This window comes from Equus asinus, chromosome 9 (genome assembly GCF_041296235.1).
Source record: "Equus asinus isolate D_3611 breed Donkey chromosome 9, EquAss-T2T_v2, whole genome shotgun sequence".
Lineage (NCBI taxonomy): Eukaryota > Metazoa > Chordata > Mammalia > Perissodactyla > Equidae > Equus > Equus asinus.
In genome coordinates, this window is record NC_091798.1 from 36,990,721 (window position 1) to 37,010,787 (window position 20,067).

A 20,067-nucleotide genomic window follows, 5' to 3' on the forward strand; every position below is an offset into this window, starting at 1 on the left:
ATCTGCTCTGTCATCTTACTATCTTGGTAAGAAGGCTATGGAATGAAGAAAGGGACTTTGTGCAAGGGTATAAATAATATAGCTCTCTTCATTATATATATTACCATAATTTAGATTAACCCTAAGCCACAGTTTCTAGTCTGGTATTTCAAGCTTACAGTCTTTCTTTCAAATGATAGTAAAAGTAATTTGCCTTATATAACTAACAAAAATTTTGACTTTGGAATGAAAGTGAGATTAATTTATGGAAGAATCTATATAAGTGATGTGTTTAGATTGTTTTAACATAGTGTGGTAAGACACTTAATTTTGTATAAACTGTAGTTAAGAAGTAACTGTCTTATTTGGAGAAGAAATTAATATACAAATGGGTTCCTCTTGATCCTTTGCTTTCAGGAAAAATTTTTTTCTCCCATGTCACTTTATCATAATGCTAAATAAAACATTTATCCTCTTTCAATCTAAATAGTTTGAGAAGTTAAAATACCTCTTGAATAAACTGTGCCACCCAGAGCTTCCCATTACAACTCATCTCTGTGTATTTTTTTTAATACCACAGCTCGAAAAACAAAGAAAAAGATAAAAGGAATTCAGGCCACTACAGGAGTCTCCCCACAAGAAACTTCTGAAAATCCTGCCAACAAAACAATAGTTCCTGCAACATTACCACAACTCACCCCTACTCTGGTGTCACTGTTGGAGGTGATTGAACCCGAAGTGCTATATGCAGGATATGATAGCTCTATTCCAGACTCCACTTGGCGGATCATGACCACACTCAACATGTTAGGTGGGCGGCAAGTGATTGCAGCAGTGAAATGGGCAAAGGCGATACCAGGTAAGATGTAAAAGATGACACAGTTAAGGTACAAACCTTTGTATTTTCCTAAAATCACTCCAGCTCTTTATCATCCTGGTCCCATGGTATGTCTTGTTTCTCTTACTCGGTTCTGGGGACTAACAAGAGGAGAGCTGGGTAAATATGGGAGAGTCGAGAGTCTGTAATAAAACTTTTATACTGCTCGCTCTTTTTGAGATTATTACTCAGAGCTTGGTGATTTCAGATAACACAATGTAACATCAGAACTTGAGTTACAGGATTTACTCAAAATTCCTTTTACACTTAAGTCTAGGGGAAGAAAATGTATAATATTTCTAAGAATTCAGTTTGTTCTCCTTCAATGTTAAAAATTAGGTTGTTTGTAAAATTGGTAAAAATCAAGCATAGTGATATTTTGTCAAAATGTACTAAAGTAGAATGATTTTAACTGTTCACTAAAAATGATACACATGGAATTTAAATTTTAGTTCATCTAATTTTTAAGATGATATGAAACAGCAGAGGTCAATGTTAATATCAACCCTAACTTTATAGTTAGAGAGGAATAGAGACAGAACAAGAATGAAGTAACCTGACGACCTGTCATCGCTACTCTATCAAGGGGAAAAGAGGTATAAATATCAGGGGAAATTTTTAAATTTAAATTCATGGAATGAATAATGTCCCAAGCCAGGACTCTTGGCTTTCTATTTTATTATATTTAGTTCATATTTACCTCAATAGGCAAAAGGTGACAGAAACTGGCTACTGTTAAGTTGTCTTACATTGAATGCTATTAAAAAGTACTGAGGGCTTTGGGTTTTTTTTTTTTTTGGTATGATTTTAATTTCAAATGCTTGTTTTTGTTTTTATACTTAAAAGATATACATTCCATTATCCAAAATTTGTCATTATGAAAGACAGCATAGGTTTTGGCAAAATACTAGTATTACTAAAGGAATTAAAACAATTAAACTTCTTTTTTCCTTTTGGATTGGCTCTCCTTAAGAGCAAACATTTCTGATTTGTTAGACAGGATTTATTAATCATTTAGGAAAGTATCATATGCTTGACAGAACTTAATTTGATACCATATATACCAAATGGTACATATACCATGTATAATGTAATCTAGAAATATATAAACTAAAAAAATCAAACTTTAACAGAAGAGACCTATATGTGAGGTACCTTAAACAATCTATTATTTCACATTCATCTCTAAAATAATATCAAATTAAAGCACAATTATTCTAATTTTGCATTTGGTAAGCACATTTCCACATAGACCTTTGTCTCCTATTGTTCTTAATGTAAAATGCGAGTTACCAAAAATACAGAATTTCTTCTTGTTTTTCAATCTTAATTAGGTTATATTTATTGCCACTAGAGGAACAGGGCTTTGGTCTTAACATGTCAGATCACAAAGGAAAACTGTGCCCACTTGGTGCTTCATTTTCCTTATCTGTTAGAGGTCCCCCACACAAGGTTAACTGATCTCTCATCCTTGGCAATTTTCAGAGAGATGATCTTCTCTTTGACAACTAGAGTGTTTCCTCATATCTTTGTTTCTCCTAATTCAGGATTCAGGAACTTACACCTGGATGACCAAATGACCCTACTGCAATATTCCTGGATGTTCCTCATGGCATTTGCCCTGGGGTGGAGATCATACAGACAATCAAGTGGAAGCATGCTGTGTTTTGCTCCTGATCTGATTATTAATGAGTAAGTCATTTGTGAGTCATTTTCCCTGTATTCACGGGGGTATTTTTAACCAGCTGATGTTTTCCTAATGGACTGCTACTGTGATCATTCAGGAATGAATCAGTCCTACTAGGTAACTTGGAACTGGACAAACTTGAAATATAGTTGTTTATCACTGTTTAAGGCAGGCCAGGTGTAATGTATAGCAAATGCACATGTGGCAATATTACTGTCCCAGGACATGTTTCAGGATATTTTTTAAACAGGAAGCATCTCTGGGGTCAGTTAAGTCTATAGCAAGTAAAAAAGAATCTTACTGTGACATTGTTTTAATTATGTAACCCTATTCCAGCAAAGAAAAGGTACATGATACAATTCATGTTGATTTCACTTTCAGTAGGGACAATTACAGAGGACATCTAGACTGAGGGGAGGAAGGTATGGACCCAGAGATAAGAGGTATCTCTTTGCATGGCAGAGCTCGCTCAATGTTTATGACTTGCAAAGAACATGAGTACGAGAATTTTTTTTTCAATTGAGAGAGAACCAACTAAGCTTTAAGATTTCATAAATCAGCTATTCTTTTGTCCTCTAGGCCTGTTCTTCTACCTGTGAAATATTTCAAGTATCCATTCCCCTTACCTCATTACAGTTGTTTCCTAACTAGTTTTCTGCCTCCGCTGTATCCTCCATAATGTTGACTAGGTTTGTCTTCCTCAAGCACAGTTTGATCACATCACATATCTCCCCAACACAGATGTCTTCAGTGTCTCCTCACTGACCACCCAGTGCATACTCAGCATGGCTTCTGGCTTTTCAGACCCTGGCCTCATTTTCTGTCTTGTTCTTCCCCTTCACATACTCATTGTTCCCATTCAGATGATCCATTCTTAAAACATACTCTTAGCTCATGATGTTCATTTCACCATATGAGACCTCTCTACTGTATATCTCTAGTTCTTATCACTTTCTACCTTGTACTACTACTTCTCGTGCCCACCGCTTCTCTCCTTTATTAGAATGCAAACAGGGAGTTCAGACACACATACCCCTGGCATGAGCAGAGTAAAACATAAAGGAGATTTGTGTTTGTGTGAAATAAGATAGAGATTTCTTTAATTGTGAGCTCTGGGTGCTGCTGACAAGGGTTCCCCCCCAATTTTTTTTCTTGGTGAGGAAGATTGAGCTAACATCCATTGCCAATCTTCCTATTTTTGCTTGAGGAATATTGTCTCTAAGCTAATATCTATGCCAATCTTCCTCTATTTTGTATGTGGGATGCCGCCACAGCATGGCTTGATAAGGAGTGTGTAGGTCCATGCCTGGGATCCAAACCCACAAACCCCAGGCAACCATGCCACTGATCTGTCTCCCAAAAAAAATTTTTTTAAGATTTTTTTTTTCCTTTTTCTCCCCAAAGCCCCCCAGTACATAGTTGTATATTTTTCGTTGTGGGTCCTTCCAGTTGTGGCATGTGGGATGCTGCCTCAGCATGGCCTGATGAGCAGTGCCATGTCCGCGCCCAGGATTCGAACCAACGAAACACTGGGCTGCCTGCAGTGGAGCGTGAGAACTCAACCACTCAGCCACGGGGCCAGCCCTCCCAAAAAATTTTTAATAAAATCTTAAACCACATTATTAGAATAGTAGTTCCACTGCATTCTATGTGAGTCAATCCATCATTAGTAGTTTGTGTTCAGAACTGAATGCCATATTAAAAGTAACAGTGACAACTTTGCTGTTTTTTATTATTATTTTGTGTGTGTGTGAGAGGAAGATTTGCCCTGAGCTAACATCTGTGCCAGTCTTCCTCTACTTTGTATGTGGGATGCCTGCACAGCTTGGCTGATGAGTAGAGTAGGTCCACAGCCAGGATCTGAACCCACGAACCCGAGGCTGCTGAAGCAGAGCATACAGAACTTTAACCACTCGGCCACAGGGCCAGCCCCCAGTGACAATTTTAAATATGTCCAGAGTAGCAAGGAGTTTGGAAATGAACATATGAACAGAGATGTTTGGAAGAAAGAGAAAAGGAGACTGGGGACTGATGAGGACAGCCTGAAGAGACTTTCTTATGAAGATAAAGGAAACTTTGTTTTATCTGTTGGATGTGCCAGGCACAAAAATAATGGGTAGAAGTTATAGAAAAGCATCTATTTGAGCTGAGTGTTAAATGAGAGGGCCTACCTTATTATGTAGTAAGTTATTGTAAGTGTTTCAGTAGAGATTAGATGATACTAGCTCCAGATATTTTAAAAGAAATTCTTACGCATTGTGCAACAAACTGCAAGTAGTGGGGTAATTCTAGATCCAGGACATGTCTTCTTTATACTATTACTAGGTAATTCCAAGGCTATATATCTGGCAGGATAAATGGGAACTACTTACAGCAGAGATTGCAGGTTTTCCCTTTATTGGGCGAGCTGCATAAAAAACTAGTCTTGAAATCCAAGCTGAACTATTCAGTTAAACTTGGTGTTGTATCTGTGTTGGTGATACTTATTTTCCAGCACGGTATTCATTCACTGATATTTGAGTACTTACCAAGTGCCAGACACTATTTTAGGAGCTTGAGCTATAATAGTGAACACACTAGAAGAGGCCCCTGCTAACATTCCGATAGGGAAAAATCAAAGAAATGACCAAAATTATTTCAGAAAGTCATGATACAATAGTGTGACTGGGGGAGAGGAGGAGAGAGAAGTATGTGCCACTTTACTTTAGATTTGGGGACTGTAAGACCTCTCTAAATAGCTGAGCACTAAATAGTACAAAAGAATAAGCTTTGTGAAAGGTAGGGCATTCCAGGCAGAGGAAATGAGTGCAAAGGCTAGAAACACCCTTGGCCTGTGTGAGGAATTGAGAGAAAGCCACTGAGGATATTGTATGAGTTTAGAGAAGTGGACAGGGGCCAAGTCAAACAGAATATTCTAGAAGCAAGCAGAAGCCAGTGGAGGGTTTCAAACAAAGGATAATATGATAGAGAATGGATTCGAGGGGAGCCACAAATACTCATCACACTCCTAACATGTGCCTGGTACACATTAGAAGAGAACTACAGCAGAGAACAAGACAACCAAGTTTCCTGACCTTTACTACTTATACTCTAGTTAGGAGAGACAGATGACCACCAAATAAATATAATAATTTTAGATTGTGATACAGTTTTTACTAAAGAGAGATCAGTTCAGATAGGGTGGCTAATGGCTCCTTGGAGGAGATGTCATTTGAGCTAAATGAAATATATATGCTGTAATCAACCTCTTTGTATTCTAAGAAGGGGCAGTATCTCAGCCCTCAGCTAGCAGGCACTGCCGTGTGCTTGGCCAGACCCGAGCTCCACACAGACACACTCTTAGGTATCTGTGTCAGAGAAAGAAGTCACCTTGACAGGCTCTTGCCAAAGAGGACTGTTCAAACCACTGCATCACAATTTAACAAGATTTAAGTTGTTTGATCAAATTTTAAATTAACTGATAAATATACATAGCTTAAATGTAAAACTCAAAGACACATTGAAAATCTCTAAGTACTGGCTGCTCATTTCAGAATCCAACTATGCTTATTTAAAAATATCAGGTTGGCAATGTTTACTACTTACAGTCACTTTCTAAAAAGCAACTTGAAGTCATTTAGTTGCAACTGAAACTGTGAACAGAGATTTATATGAAAAGTTAATTTTTCCTGTTACAAAATTAATCTAATTTAGGGTTTTTATTTCAGAGGCACTCAAATTTAGATTTAAACAGTCACAGCATAACCTGATCATGCCACAACATTCCTTACATAAAGTAAGAATTACAGAAATTTTTTCTCAATAAATTTAAACTAGTTTCATTTTAATTATGGGATACAGAAAAGTGCTTTTTAAAGATTTCAGCTAGTTGTTGAAGGATCATTTTTAGTCAGTGTTCAGCTCTATTGGAGGATGGATGGCTTATAGGAACAATAGTTGTGAAGAGGGCATTTTTACTTCCCATTCTTGTGTCTTCATGCTGCTGTGTATGATAGAGGTGGGCCATCGCCACCTCCTTTCTCTTAGCCTACTGTGTTTCCATACCGCTCTGGTGTCTGTGACAGGCAGGTTTTGGATGTCAGGAAGTATACATTCAAGTTCTGACCATCTGTCTGTAGCTGTAAAACAGTCTCTCACAGTTGTCCTTAGGTCAGAATGTTGTGGGAAAAAAATTTTCTTTTGTACAGCCAACTAGAATGAATTTTTAGTCTACTTACTCTACTACACTATAACTTTGTCAAAAATAAAGCAGAAAAAGATATCTCCAATAAAAGGAACGCTTAATTCCTATTAGGGGATTGGGAATGTGCCTCTTTGGTAAGAGCAGGTTTTAAATTTGGAAAGTCATGTGAGCTCCTCTGTCCATCACCTTAGGCAGTATACAGTTCACGTTTGTTTTATCATATAAAGAAATAATCTTCAGTAGAGAAAAATAACCTTTTTTTTCTGTAAAGTCCAAGATTACTTTCTGTTAGAAACTAAAAAAAACCCCAGATCTTCAAGTATTTTAAAAACCATGAACTGGGCACAGTTTCAGGCTCTTAGTGTCATTTAAAAAGCTAGGAAACTTTTGAACTTTCCTATTTGAGATCTATTTGAAAATCGTAGATGTGATAATGACTGCTGAGAATCTTAATTGAGAATTCATTTGGTACCTTTAGTTAGAAGAATATTCAGTCACATCATGTCTGTCAGAGGCAGATCTTGGGTATCAGACAGCCTAGAGTCATTCTAGTTCTGATACTCTACATAACTATAAACAGTATCACACATAGTTATCTTTAGGATGAAATGCTCTGAAAAAAATGTCTTTTGATTTTTAAATGAGTAGTATCTAAAACTGTGTTCTCTAATTAGCCATGTTCAAATACTACCGTAAAATAAAACCTTGATTCAAATGAGCAACTGGTAATAAATTTTGTAAGAATAAATTCCCATTTTATTCTTAGAGTAAGTGTTTTACTCTAAACACTTAAGTAAAACAAGCATGGCATGCAGGATAGAAAAATAATTTCTCTAATGTAAAATTAGGTTGTTCAGTAGTGTCTTTAGATGCTCTAGACCATAGACTAGGGAACAAGTTTAAGGAAAGTTTTCCAAAATTCTGAGCTATAGGGAATGAGCATTAATAGCAATAGTTAGGTTTCCTTTATGAGTTCACAGTTTTGCAGAATAAAACAGAAAAATGTACATTTTGGGGAGCAAGCACTATTTCTTTCTAACTCCAACACTGACATTTTTCTTTCACAGACAGAGAATGACTCTACCCTGCATGTATGACCAATGTAAACATATGCTGTATATCGCCTCTGAGTTACACAGGCTTCAGGTATCTTATGAAGAGTATCTCTGCATGAAAACCTTACTGCTTCTCTCTTCAGGTTGGTAGAACACCTATTCTCTTCTAAAATTCACTTCTAAATACATTAAAAGCATGAACTATAGAAGTCTAAAAACAAAGACTTATTTGAATACATAGCATTAATAATTATACCAAGTCTACTACTATTTCCTGCTAGTCAGATAATTTAGATTTTCATAAATGTAAAATTTTAGAATGGCACACCCAGTGATAGCAAGATTAGTAAGACAAATAGGTGTCATGGAGAAATAGAGCAGTATGTGAGCCATTCGGGGGTCTCTGTTGATCTGGAATGTGTACAGACTTCCTCCTTCTTTCCTGTGACCTTTGACAACACCACTATAGGAGATGTGGAGACAGAAAGCCAACTAGATTCATTTTTGTTTTTCTACTTCAATGTTACTTGGTCAAATATTTTAGTTATACAATGAGTCCTAAAGTGTATAAGAAATTATGGGAAAAATAGATGCATCCTACAAAAGGTGTGCTCTGATAGATAAACTGTAACACCTTTGCTAGGTGAAAATAGTCTAAGTAAAACTAGAAAGATTTTGAAAAATACAAAGTGTCCTGTCTATATTAGTAAAAATGTGGCCTTTTCAACAACTAATAAAAAAAGGTCTGTGAACCAGTTAGTATTATAAACTTTAGGCCATTACAGTAAAAAAGTAAATTTGCAATTTTTTCAAAAGTCTTCATTCCATTAGCAACTGTGGTTTCAAAGTTGCCAAATAACTTTAAGCTATAGATGTTGCATATGACTTGATCTATTTAAGCTTTTCCAAAGCACTCATCAATCTAAATGCTTTCATACTATCTTTGTTCTACAAAAAGTTGTTTTATGTTAATAGATTTAAGGAGTGTTAATATTTCAATCAAGGTAAGAGAATTTTCCATAACTCATTAGCACTGATCTTTAGCTGTAGGTTTTTTAGATACTTTTGCACTACACTTGTTAAAGAAGTGAGCTTGATATTGTTTATAACAGTTAAAGTTCTGATCATGATTTTGATTGATAATATCCAGGTATAGGTCAGTGCCAAGATACTAACCAATCTTATTTGTAAAAAATGATGATTTAAGTTTTATACATAACAGACTTACTGAGCTCTATGTATTTTTTTCATTGTAGATGATAAGAAAAAGTAAACTGAACTAGTACGTATCATTTTTTTTTTGTTTTAAAAGAACAGAATCACAAGGATCAAAATACATACTTTAAGATATAATTAGACTTCTCCTCTAGTAGAATACTGGAATAGGTACCTTAACCTCACACTAAAAATGCTGGATGAAAAAAATTAAAAACTAAGTACAGGCAGGAACCCAAAGAAGTAAGCTGTACTCTGAAACTAGCTTTCTCTTAGAGGGTATTTGCAGAACCCGGTGTGAATTAAATATTTAGTAAGTTTAAAGACAGGGGTTGGAAATAGAAGTAAAACTAAAGAAAGAATGGATGGATCTAAAAGCAGATTAGACAGATTTAAAGAGACCTTTAAACAGAAATATCTGAAGAAATTAGCCAGAATACACTTTTTAAAATGCATATATACATATGTGTGTATTATGTGTATATGTAAATGAACAAGAGGTAAGAGGCATGATTGAGAGAGAAGACCTAAAACAATGCTTCACAACTCTTCTCATGTCATAACAAACATGACAGATAGCATTTGTACAGCATAGTACACTGAGGTAAATGAGTAAGGCCACTTGCAAACAGTGGTGACCAGCATAGCAGATAATTATCTTAACACATTAGTAACCCATTCACAGTATATCAGTTAAAAACACCTCTGGTCTGACATAATCATCAGAGATCCAAAATAAAAAGTTAAAGAGAATAGGGAAAAATATTATACAAAGAGATAATGGCTGAAACTAAAGACCCAAAACCCCATATCCAGGCAGCTCAATGAATTCCACAGAACATATAAAGAAAATCCAGCTGATTAACAAGGTCAACGAGAAAATCACCAAATAGGCAGAGAAAAGAGATCTTCAAAGGAGAGGCAATTTAACCAAACAGCAGCAACTGAAGAAAATACAATGATTCTTTTCAAAATGCTGAGGAAAAAATTGAAAAATGAAGGCTGGACTTCTAGTTTCAGTGCTGACAAGTAAACAACTTGGAAGCTATCACTCCCCTCCTCACAACAAGAAAAAGCTGAACAGACTAAAAATCAGTGACTTTTCTTAGATCCATCAGAGAATTGAGGTCACAGGGCAAACCACCACCTTAAAATCTGGAGAAACAGGCAAATACAGAGAAGCACAGCCAAGATCAGCTTACTGGGAACAGAAGCTACCGGAGCTGGTAACTAGTAGGAATACTTATGGTAATTTTGATGAACTGCTGGAGACTAAGTGAGGAACAGACTGACAATTAAAAACTCCTGGGGACCCAGTCTTAGGAGGTTTGTCTCCCACACTTTCTTGAGTTTACCTCCAGAAGCCCCACCAAGTTCTCATGCTGAGGATTGGAGAAGATTCCCTCATGTTTCTGCCCTCTAAGGGACACTGCTGTAATAGAGCTTTATCTGACTTGGGGGAAAGGGCAAATAGATAACTCCAGCCCCAGTCTAGCTTCCTATCTCATGCAAGGGAAGGGGGTGGGGGAAGAAGGGAAAAAAAAGGGTCCAGAACCACTTCTGAAGGTAACAGGCCATGGACTCAGGCCTACTAAAAAAACTGAAATTTAATTTAAAAAGTATAAAACACTCCCTATCCCCAACACCTTACCACCATATGAGCAGTATAACATAACTGGATTACAATTGAAAGAGCTACAGAACACAACCATATAAGAAAGAGTTCTTAGGGAAACCCAAAGACAACAGGGTGGGGAGTTGTGGGGGAGACTGAAACCTCTTAACACCTTACAGCTATAGCAAATATTAAACACAGCTCAGATCCTAGCCAGATTAACATAAAACCTCACACCAAAAGCCTGGTTACCTCAGTTCTAATGCCACATCCAGCTTTTAGCAAAAAATTACAAGTCATGCTAAAAGGCCAGAAAGAACATAGTCTGAAGAGACAAACAAGCATCAGAATCAGACAGATATGACACAGATGTTGTAATTATCAGATAGAGAATTAAAAATAACTACAATTTAATATGTTAAGAGCTCTAATGGAAAAAGTAAACCTGCAAAAACATATGGGTAATGTAAGCAGAGAGTTTGAAACTCTAAGAAAGAACCAAAAGGAAATGCTAGAAATTAAAACTACTGTAACAGAAATAAAGAATGCTGTTGATAGGCTCATCATTAGACTGGACCCAGCCAAGGAAAAAACCATTGAGCTTGGTGACACATCAATGGAAACTTCCCAAACTCAAATGTAGACAGAAAAAAGAATGAAAAAAACGGAACAGAATATTCAAGAACTGTGGGGACAATTACAAAAGGTGTAACATACAAGTATTGGGAATATCAGAAATGAAAGAGAGGAATGGAAAAAATATTTGAAGTTATAATGGCTGAGAATTTTCCAAAATTAATGACAGACACCAAACATAAATCCAGGAACCTCAGAAACACCAAGAAAGATAAACACCAAAAAATCAAAACCTAGGCATATTTTACTCAAAGAATCCAGTGGAAAATAACAGCTTAGCTATAGAGGGACAAGGATAAGAATTACATCAGAATTCTAATCAGAAACCATGCAAACAAAAAGGGAAAGGAATCACCAATCTAGAATTCTGTATCCAGTGAAATTATCCTTCAGAAGTGAAGGTGAAATACAGACCTTCTCAAACAAAAACTGCATTACTCATTAGTATACCTGCCTTGCATAAAATGTTAAAAGAAGTTCTTCCAAACTTCCACAAATAAGTGGAAGGATATTCCCTGCTCGTGGATTGGAAGAATTAATACTGTCAAAATGTCCATCCTACCTAAATCAATCTACAGATTCAATGCAATCCCTACCAAAATTCCAATGGCGTTTTTCACAGAAATAGAACAAACAATTCTAAAGTGTGTATGGAGCCATACAAGACCCAGAATAGGTAAAGCAATCTTAAGAAAGAAGAACAAAGCTGGAGGCATTATACTCCCTGGTTTCACAAGCTGTATTACAAAACTATAGTAATCAAAAGAGTATGGTATTGGCATAAAAACAGATCGTTCAGTGGAACATAACAGGGAGCCTGGAAATAAACCCATGCATATGCGGTCAATTTAATTTACAACAAAGAAGCCAAGAATATACAAAGGACAGTCTCTTCAATAAATAACATTGGAAAAACTGGACAGCCACATGCAAAAGAAGGAAATGACCATTATCTCACACCATACACAAAAATTAACTCAAAATGGATCAAAGACTTGAATAAAGACCTGAAACCATGAAACTCCTAGAAGAAAACATAGGTGGTAGCTCTTGACATCAGTCTTGGCATGATTCTTTGGGTCTGACATCAAAAGCAAAGGCAACAAAAGCAAAACTAGACAAGTGGGATTACATCAAATGAAAAATCTCTGCACAGCAAAGGAAACCATCCACAAAATGAAAAGGCAACCTACCAAATGGGAGAAAATATTTACAAACTATATAGCTGATAAGAGGCTAACATCCAAAATATATAAAGAATTCATATAACTCAATAGGAAAAAAAAATTCAATTTTTAAAAACGGGCAGAGTATCTGAATGGACATTTTCCAAAGACCACATAGAGATGGCCAACAGGTACCATGAAAAGATGCTCCATGTCACTAATTATCAGAGAAACCCAAATCAAAACCACAATGAGATATCACCTCACACCTGTAAGAATGGCTGTTATCAAAAAGACAACAAATAACAACTGTTGGCAAGGGTGTGGAGAAAAGGGAACCCTTGTACACTGCTGGTGGGAATGTAAACCAGTGCAGCCACTATGGAAAACAGTAAGGAGGATCCTCAAAAAGTTAAAAATAGAACTACCATAGGATCCAGCAATTCCACTTCTGGATATTTATCTGAAGAAAATGAAGACATTAGCCCAAAAAGATAGATACAGCCTCATATTTATTGAAGGATTATTTACAATAGCCAAGATATGGAAACCTACGAGTCTATCGTCAGATGAATGAAGAAAATGTGTGTCTGTGGATATTATTCAGCGATAAAAAAGAAGGAAATCTTGCCATCAGTGACAACATAGATAGACCTTGAGGGCATTATGCTAAGTGAAATAAATCAGGCAAAGACAAATACCATATAATCTCACTTACATGTGGAATATAAAAACAAAAGCTCATGAATACAGAGAACAGATTGGTGGTTGCAGGGCAGGGGGAAGTGGGAGAAATGGATACAGGGGGCTAAAAAGTACAAATTTCCAGCTATAAAATAAGTCATGGGTATATAATGTATAGCATGGTGACTGTAGTTATATTGTATATTTGAAAGTTGCTTAGAGAGTACATCTTACAAGTTTTCAACACAAGGAAAAGATTTTTCTAACCTTGTGTGGTAATGGATGTTAACTAGACTTGTGATCATTTTGCAATATATACAAATATCTAATCATTACACTGTACACCTGAAACTAATGTTATATGTCAACTATATCCAGATTTTAAAAAATAAAATTTTTTGTTTTACAGACTGGCACCTGAGCTAACATGTGTTGCCAATCTTCTTTCTTTTTTTTTCCCCCTCCTTCTTCTCCCTTAGGCCCCCCAATATACAGTTGTATATTCTAGTCGTAAGGTCCTTCTGGTTGTGCTATGTGGGACACCACCTCAGCATGGCTTGATGAGTGGTGCTAGGTCCGCACCGGCAAAACCCTGGGCCACTGAAGCAGAGTGCATGAACTTAACCACTCAGCCATGGGGCCAGCCCCCCAAAAAATAAAAATTTTTTTAAAATCCAGTGAGAAAGATAGAGAAGGAAACAGACTCAGGGAGCTTATACTCAACTCCATGGGACAAGTAAGAATTTTTAAGACTTTGCTCCTAAATCTACTGCTTTTCCTCTATTTCAGCATTTTCTAAGATGCCATCACAAGTGAGGTTTGGGAAACAATGTGTTCCCTTCCCTACAGTGTGCATAATCATAGCTTTAGAAGTCCTGAAAACCATAAATCTGCCTAACTTTGTATTAAACATTCAGTTTTGCTTAAATTTTGACCATCAAAACCTTTTTTCCCTAACCATTATTAACACAGAACCAGAGTTCCTAGAAGCACACTTTAAGAAATGTAGCACTCTATAAATGTCATAACTCTGTAAGAGTAAGTGAAACCACAATTAACCCTCAGTTCACAGTCCTTAGAAGTATCAGCTTTTGAAGAGTAATATAAAAAAATGATTTTATACCAATTTTATGATCCAGAATCCATGAGGTATTTTCTGTATTTCTAAGTATATAAGGGAAGGACAGATATTTGCTCCCCAGTAAGGCATATTTATAGGCTACATAAAAAATCAAGTTTCTTTGTAGATTGGAATCATATCAACTCAGTATGTTAACACATTGATTAATAAGATGTATTGCATGCTGATTTTAAGTTCTAATTGACTGGTGATATTACAGATATTCCAAGATGTAACTGGTGGAATAAACACTGTTGTTGAAGCCTTCTATGTTTGTACTAGAATTAAACTCAAGGGCAGAATGACAGTCACTGTATTATTCACTTGTTCTTCAAACTAGCTTTGTGAACTAGGAAGGAGGTGTCATCACCAGCTGCATTTTACAGATGAGAAACAATGTGATTTACCCAAGGTTAAGTCTTCCGGTTTTCTATTATCCCATATTCTCTCTTGGCTGTAGTTTCAAGATCCTTTGAAAATGCTTATATTTCAATAGAATGTAATACTAGTATATAGATAATGTAAGTTATGAAGTGTGCTCTTAATAATAAATGCCCTACTTGCATATATGAAAAGTTATCACAAGAAAATTCTTTAATTGATTACATCTTAACCTTTTAGTTCCTAAGGAAGGTTTGAAGAGCCAAGATCTGTTTGATGAAATCAGAATGACCTACATCAAAGAGCTAGGAAAAGCCATTGTCAAGAGGGAAGGTAACTCCAGTCAGAACTGGCAGCGGTTTTATCAACTGACAAAACTCTTGGACTCCATGCATGATGTAAGCGTCAAACATAAATTCAAATATCAAGGATTTTCTGAGATATAAAGTATGTTCTGATAGGTGTATATAATTATACACCAATAGTTAGTTAGTTTGTGGATTTTGGTGATGGTTTGAGTTCAATTTGTGAACTTCAGTTTGACACACATTTTTCCTAAGGCAAATTATGAAATATCATTTCATCTGGTCATGTACATATAAATTCATGATGCTGGTACAGAGAATTTAACAGCACTATTTTTAAAAAGGTAGAATTCCTTATTTTTGTATGATTAATCCATTAAATTAGAGTATGTCCTTCATATATTATGGTACTTACAGCTCATCATGAAACACTTAATTCCATATAATTCTATATACAATTTAAGGAATTCAAAATGTATTTGGTACCTGAGTGCTCATTTTATTTAATTAAACTACTTTTTAACCTGGGGAAGTCCAGCAGAGATTGGTGTATTACAGTCAGATATTTAAAAAGAAAGAAAAAATTAGAGGCCAACAAGCATGAGATGTCCCTTCTGATCCGTTTCTATGTCTTCTCTTGCAGGTGGTTGAAAACCTCCTTAACTATTGCTTCCAGACATTTTTGGATAAGACCATGAGTATTGAATTCCCAGAGATGTTAGCTGAAATCATCACCAATCAGATACCAAAATATTCAAATGGAAATATCAAAAAACTTCTGTTTCATCAAAAGTGACTGCCTTAATAAGAGAGGTTGCCTTAAAGAAAGTTGAATTTATAGCTTTTATTGTACAAAAAAATCAATTTGTCCTGTAGCTGTTTTGTTGTTTTACTTCTTTCTTTTTTTGTTATGGTCTGGTTTTTGTTTTCGTTTTGTTTAAATACGCACTACATGTGGTTTCTAGAGGGCCAAGACTTGGCAACTGAAGCAACTAAGCCATCACTTTTCAGTGATGGGAAAAGTATAAAGTGATAGTTGGTGGGTCCCAGAAATTAGAAACAATGATTTGGGGGTACTCTCCACTGTCAGAGAGGGATGGCATCTAAACCGCCAGTGCCCGAAGTCTGCTGACAAACTTTCTGCTCATACTTTTCACAGTTAGCTGGACAAAATTTTCTAGACTTTTTGTTGGTGTATTTTCCCCTGTATAGTTAGGATAGCATTTTTTCATTTATGCATGGAAACCTGAAAAAAGTTTACAAGTGTATCAGAAAAGGGAAGTTGTGCCTTTTATAGCTATTACTGTCTGGTTTTAACAATTTCCTTTATATTCAGTGAACTACGCTTGCTCATTTTTTCTTACATAGTTTTTGTATTCAAGTTATTGTACAGCTGTTTAAGATAGGCAGCTAGTTCATAGCTTTCCTAAGTAAACTCTAAACATTAATCTTCAGTGTGAAAATGGGTTGGTGCTTCTAACCTGATGGCACTTAGCTATCAGAAGACCACAAAAATTGACTCAAATCTCCAGTATTCTTTTCAAAAAAGCTCACATTTTGTATATATCTGCTTCAGTGGAGAAGTAAATAGATTGTGCAAATTAACCATCCTAACTGGTGTAGAGCACCTAGTCCAGTGGCCTGGCCACACTGTGGGGGGTGACTGCAAAAGACTAATTTAAGAAACAAAAAACAAAACTACCAGGAGGTCCTGTTTGTATTTAATGCCCTATCTCTGCAATGGTTAGATGGCAAAAAAGTTGGTAAACTGTCTTTCAGGACCTTTTGTTGTAGTTTGTATAACTTCTTAAAAGTTATGATTCCAGATAACCAGCTGAAATAAGCTGAGAGATTTTAATCAGACCAAGTAATTCATCTCACTAACCTTCACCCAAAAAAGAAATCTCTAATATGGCAAAAGCGGCTAGACACCCATTTTCACATTCCCATCTGTCACCAATTGGTCTATCTTTCCTGGTGGTACAGGAAAGCTCAGCTACTGATTTATGTGATTTAGAAATGTATGTCAGACTTCCATGTTTGTAAAACTACATATCCCTCACATCCCTATGTGTGCCATAGAATTTAACAAAAGCCTTGTGAATTTCTCCTCCTTGCTGTTGAGAGTTATTTTAAACAAAATAGAAGCTGTAGTAGCCCTTTCTGTGTGCACCTTACCAACTTTCTGTAAACTCAAAACATATTTACTAAGCCACAAGAAATTTGATTTCTATTCAAGGTGGCCAAATTATTTGTGTAACAGAAAACTGAAAATCTAATATTAAAAATATGAAACTTCTAATATATTTTTATATTTAGTTATAGTTTCAGATATATATCATATTGGTATTCACTAATCTGGGAAGGGAAGGGCTACTGCAGCTTTACATGCAATTTATTAAAATGACTGTAAAATAGCTTGTATAGTGTAAAATAAGAATGATTTTTAGATGAGATTGTTTTATCATGACATGTTATATATTTTTTGTAGGGGTCAAAGAAATGTTGATGGATAACCTATATGATTTATAGAGTGTGCAAGCATTCATACAGGCAGCAGTGGTCTCAGAAACCAAACAGGTTTGCCCTAGGGGAAGAAGGAAATGGAGACTGGCCCTGTGTGCAGTGAAGGTTGCTGAGGCTCCATCCCATTCAGATCACAGAGGAAGTAATCCTCTGCCTCCCAGAATGACCACCCTTCTCATTCCAACAGTGAGTGTGTCAGCGCAGGTTTAGTTTACTAAATCTCCCCTTGCGCTAAAGTGTGTAAACAGGGGACAGAAGGTGATGCTTACACACTTAAAGGCACTATCTAATAGCAGAGTTACTTTCACATACAGCCTCTCCAACAGTTTAATAAAAACAGAGGCTTTAGAAGTTTTGCAATAATATGCATAGAGGTACCAGCAATATGTAAATAGTGCAGAATCTCATAGGTTGCCAATAATACACTAATTCCTTTCTATCCTACAAGAGTTCATTTCCAAACAAAATGAAGACATGTTTATGTTTTCTTTGAATGCTTTTTGAATGTTATTTGTTATTTTTCAGTATTTTGGAAAAATTATTTAATAAAAAATGTAATCATTTGCTTTTTGGATGCTCTCTAAAAGGGAATGTTCCTTTTGTAATGGTTTAAATTGATCTCAAAGTATTTTAAGATGGTTTGTAACCCAAGTGGATGTGAAATTTTTGGTGCCTAAGAAATACCGCTTGAATATTATCAATGACAGTGTTAAGTTTCAAAAAGAGCTTCTGAAAGATAAATTATTGTTCATTTGTAGAATGTTATGTGGTTAAAACCAGAAAGCACATCACACATTAATCTCATTTTAGTCCCAACAACCTTGGCTCTCAAAAAATAGAGCTCAGTGAAAAAAATATATGCACTTTGTTGTTAAAAGGAAATCAGCTGACATTCATAAAATTATATGAGGCTGTACATTAAATGGAAAAATAAGCTGTGCCCTTTTAGAATATGTGGGAAAGAAGAAAGGTACCTTATGTTCGAGTATAATTACGGATTTAAGTGAAAAAGGATATGGTGCTATTTGAATGCAGCTTCATTTTCTATGTATGTGGTATCTTGCCATCCCAAACTAAGTTGGTAGTAACTTCAGTGAGAAGTGACGACAATGCCTAAGTGACAAACAAGAAATCCTGAAAAGTATTTTAATTACTGGTGGAAAAAAGTGACCCTCTCAGTGTTTTCAGGCCTTGCTGTGGAATACTATACAAGCCCTTTTAGGGCATATATACCCAATTGTCTAAAACTATGGGAGAGAAACCTAAAAGAGCACCCGCCTTCTCCTGAAGAAAAAATAAAATAAATAGCACCTCAAAAGGAAAACTAACATGATTAGTGTCTTACAAAGAGCTTGATAATTAGCAAAGGATGAGCTCTGGATATGCATATAAAGGAAAGCCAACCTCACTTCAGAATGGGCGGGGTGGGATGAGCAATTCCAATTTTACTTATCTATACAACCTATTATCATTGTCTTTTCATTTAAATTTGCTGTTCTGTTAAATACCCTAAAACTACATCACCATAGAATGGTGATCTGTCAAGAACCATGACAGCACTCAATGAGATTTCCATCTTGGTTGGTCACCCAAAAGACCGTAGCTGTAGATGAATGTGTTTTTATGTGCTTGGTTTGCGAGTTGGAAGGGAAAATAAGAGTGAAAGGAGGACACTTTAACCACTTTGAATGGAAGTGTCATCATTTTCCAGACTATTATCAGTCAGCCTGGTCCACAAGGACTAGTGACCAGGTTTTCGGGAAAAGATTAGCTTCTCTCTAGAAAATGCCTCAAAGAAGGATTTTATTTTCTGATGAAAGGCTGTATGAAAATGCCCTCCTCAAATAACTTGCTTAACTACATATAGATTCAAGTGTGTCAATATTCTATTTTGTATATTAAACAAATGCTATATAATGGGGACAAATCTATATTATACTGTGTATGGATGGCATTATTAAGAAGCTTTTTCATTATTTTTTATCACAGTAATTTTAAAATGTGTAAAAATTAAAACCAGTGACTCCTGTTTAAAAATAAAAGTTGTAGTTTTTTATTCATGCTAAATAATAATCTGTAGTAAAAAAAAAAAAAATGTCTTTTTACCTACGCAGTGAAATGTCAGATTGTAAAATCTTGTGTGGAAACGTTTAACTTTTATTTTTCATTTAAATTTGCTGTTCTGGTATTACCAAACCACACATTTGTACTGAATTGGCAGTAAATGTTAGTTAGCCATTTATAGCAATGCCAAATATGGAGAAACATCATAATAAAAAAACCTGCTTTTTCATTAAGTGACTCCAATGTGCTTTTGTAGAACTTGTGCAGTTCCAATTTTTCTACTTTTTTTCCTCCACCTACTGAAGGTAGTTATCACTTCAGGAATCTTAAGATGCTAAAATGGACATTTAAATGTCAATGTGGCAATGTCTGCATGCTAATATGGCGTAAATTCAAAATGAGCTTAACCTTGGTGCCAAAGACCCAAAGACTATCCTATCCATGCTTCAAAGGGTCACGTGCCAATTACTGCAAAGGGTACTGAGGGAAGGAAGAACTCACTCCCGAAGGCTTCTCCAAATATAACTGTCTTTATCATGAAAAATGACATTTTATGGAAACAAATGTTACCTAG

General features: G+C 35.8%; 1 protein-coding gene across 12 annotated transcripts in view; it reads left to right on the forward strand.

The window, feature by feature from the left end:
- Positions 1 to 19,722, forward strand: part of NR3C1 (nuclear receptor subfamily 3 group C member 1) — a 111,889-nt gene extending 92,167 nt beyond the window's left edge. For 10 of the 12 annotated variants that reach the window (XM_014850282.3, XM_014850278.3, XM_044780711.2 and 7 more), the window contains exons 5-9: positions 560 to 838; positions 2,404 to 2,548; positions 7,794 to 7,924; positions 14,839 to 14,996; positions 15,547 to 19,722. In XM_014850282.3, coding sequence (XP_014705768.1) covers positions 560 to 838; positions 2,404 to 2,548; positions 7,794 to 7,924; positions 14,839 to 14,996; positions 15,547 to 15,699 — 866 coding nt within the window. In that variant the 3' untranslated portion in view covers positions 15,700 to 19,722. Of the gene's footprint in view, positions 1 to 559; positions 839 to 2,403; positions 2,549 to 7,793; positions 7,925 to 9,037; positions 9,064 to 14,838; positions 14,997 to 15,546 lie in introns of all 12 variants that reach the window. The other 2 variants (XR_011505792.1, XR_011505791.1) reach the window with 1 other exon arrangement.
- The last annotated feature ends 345 nt before the right edge of the window (positions 19,723 to 20,067 follow it).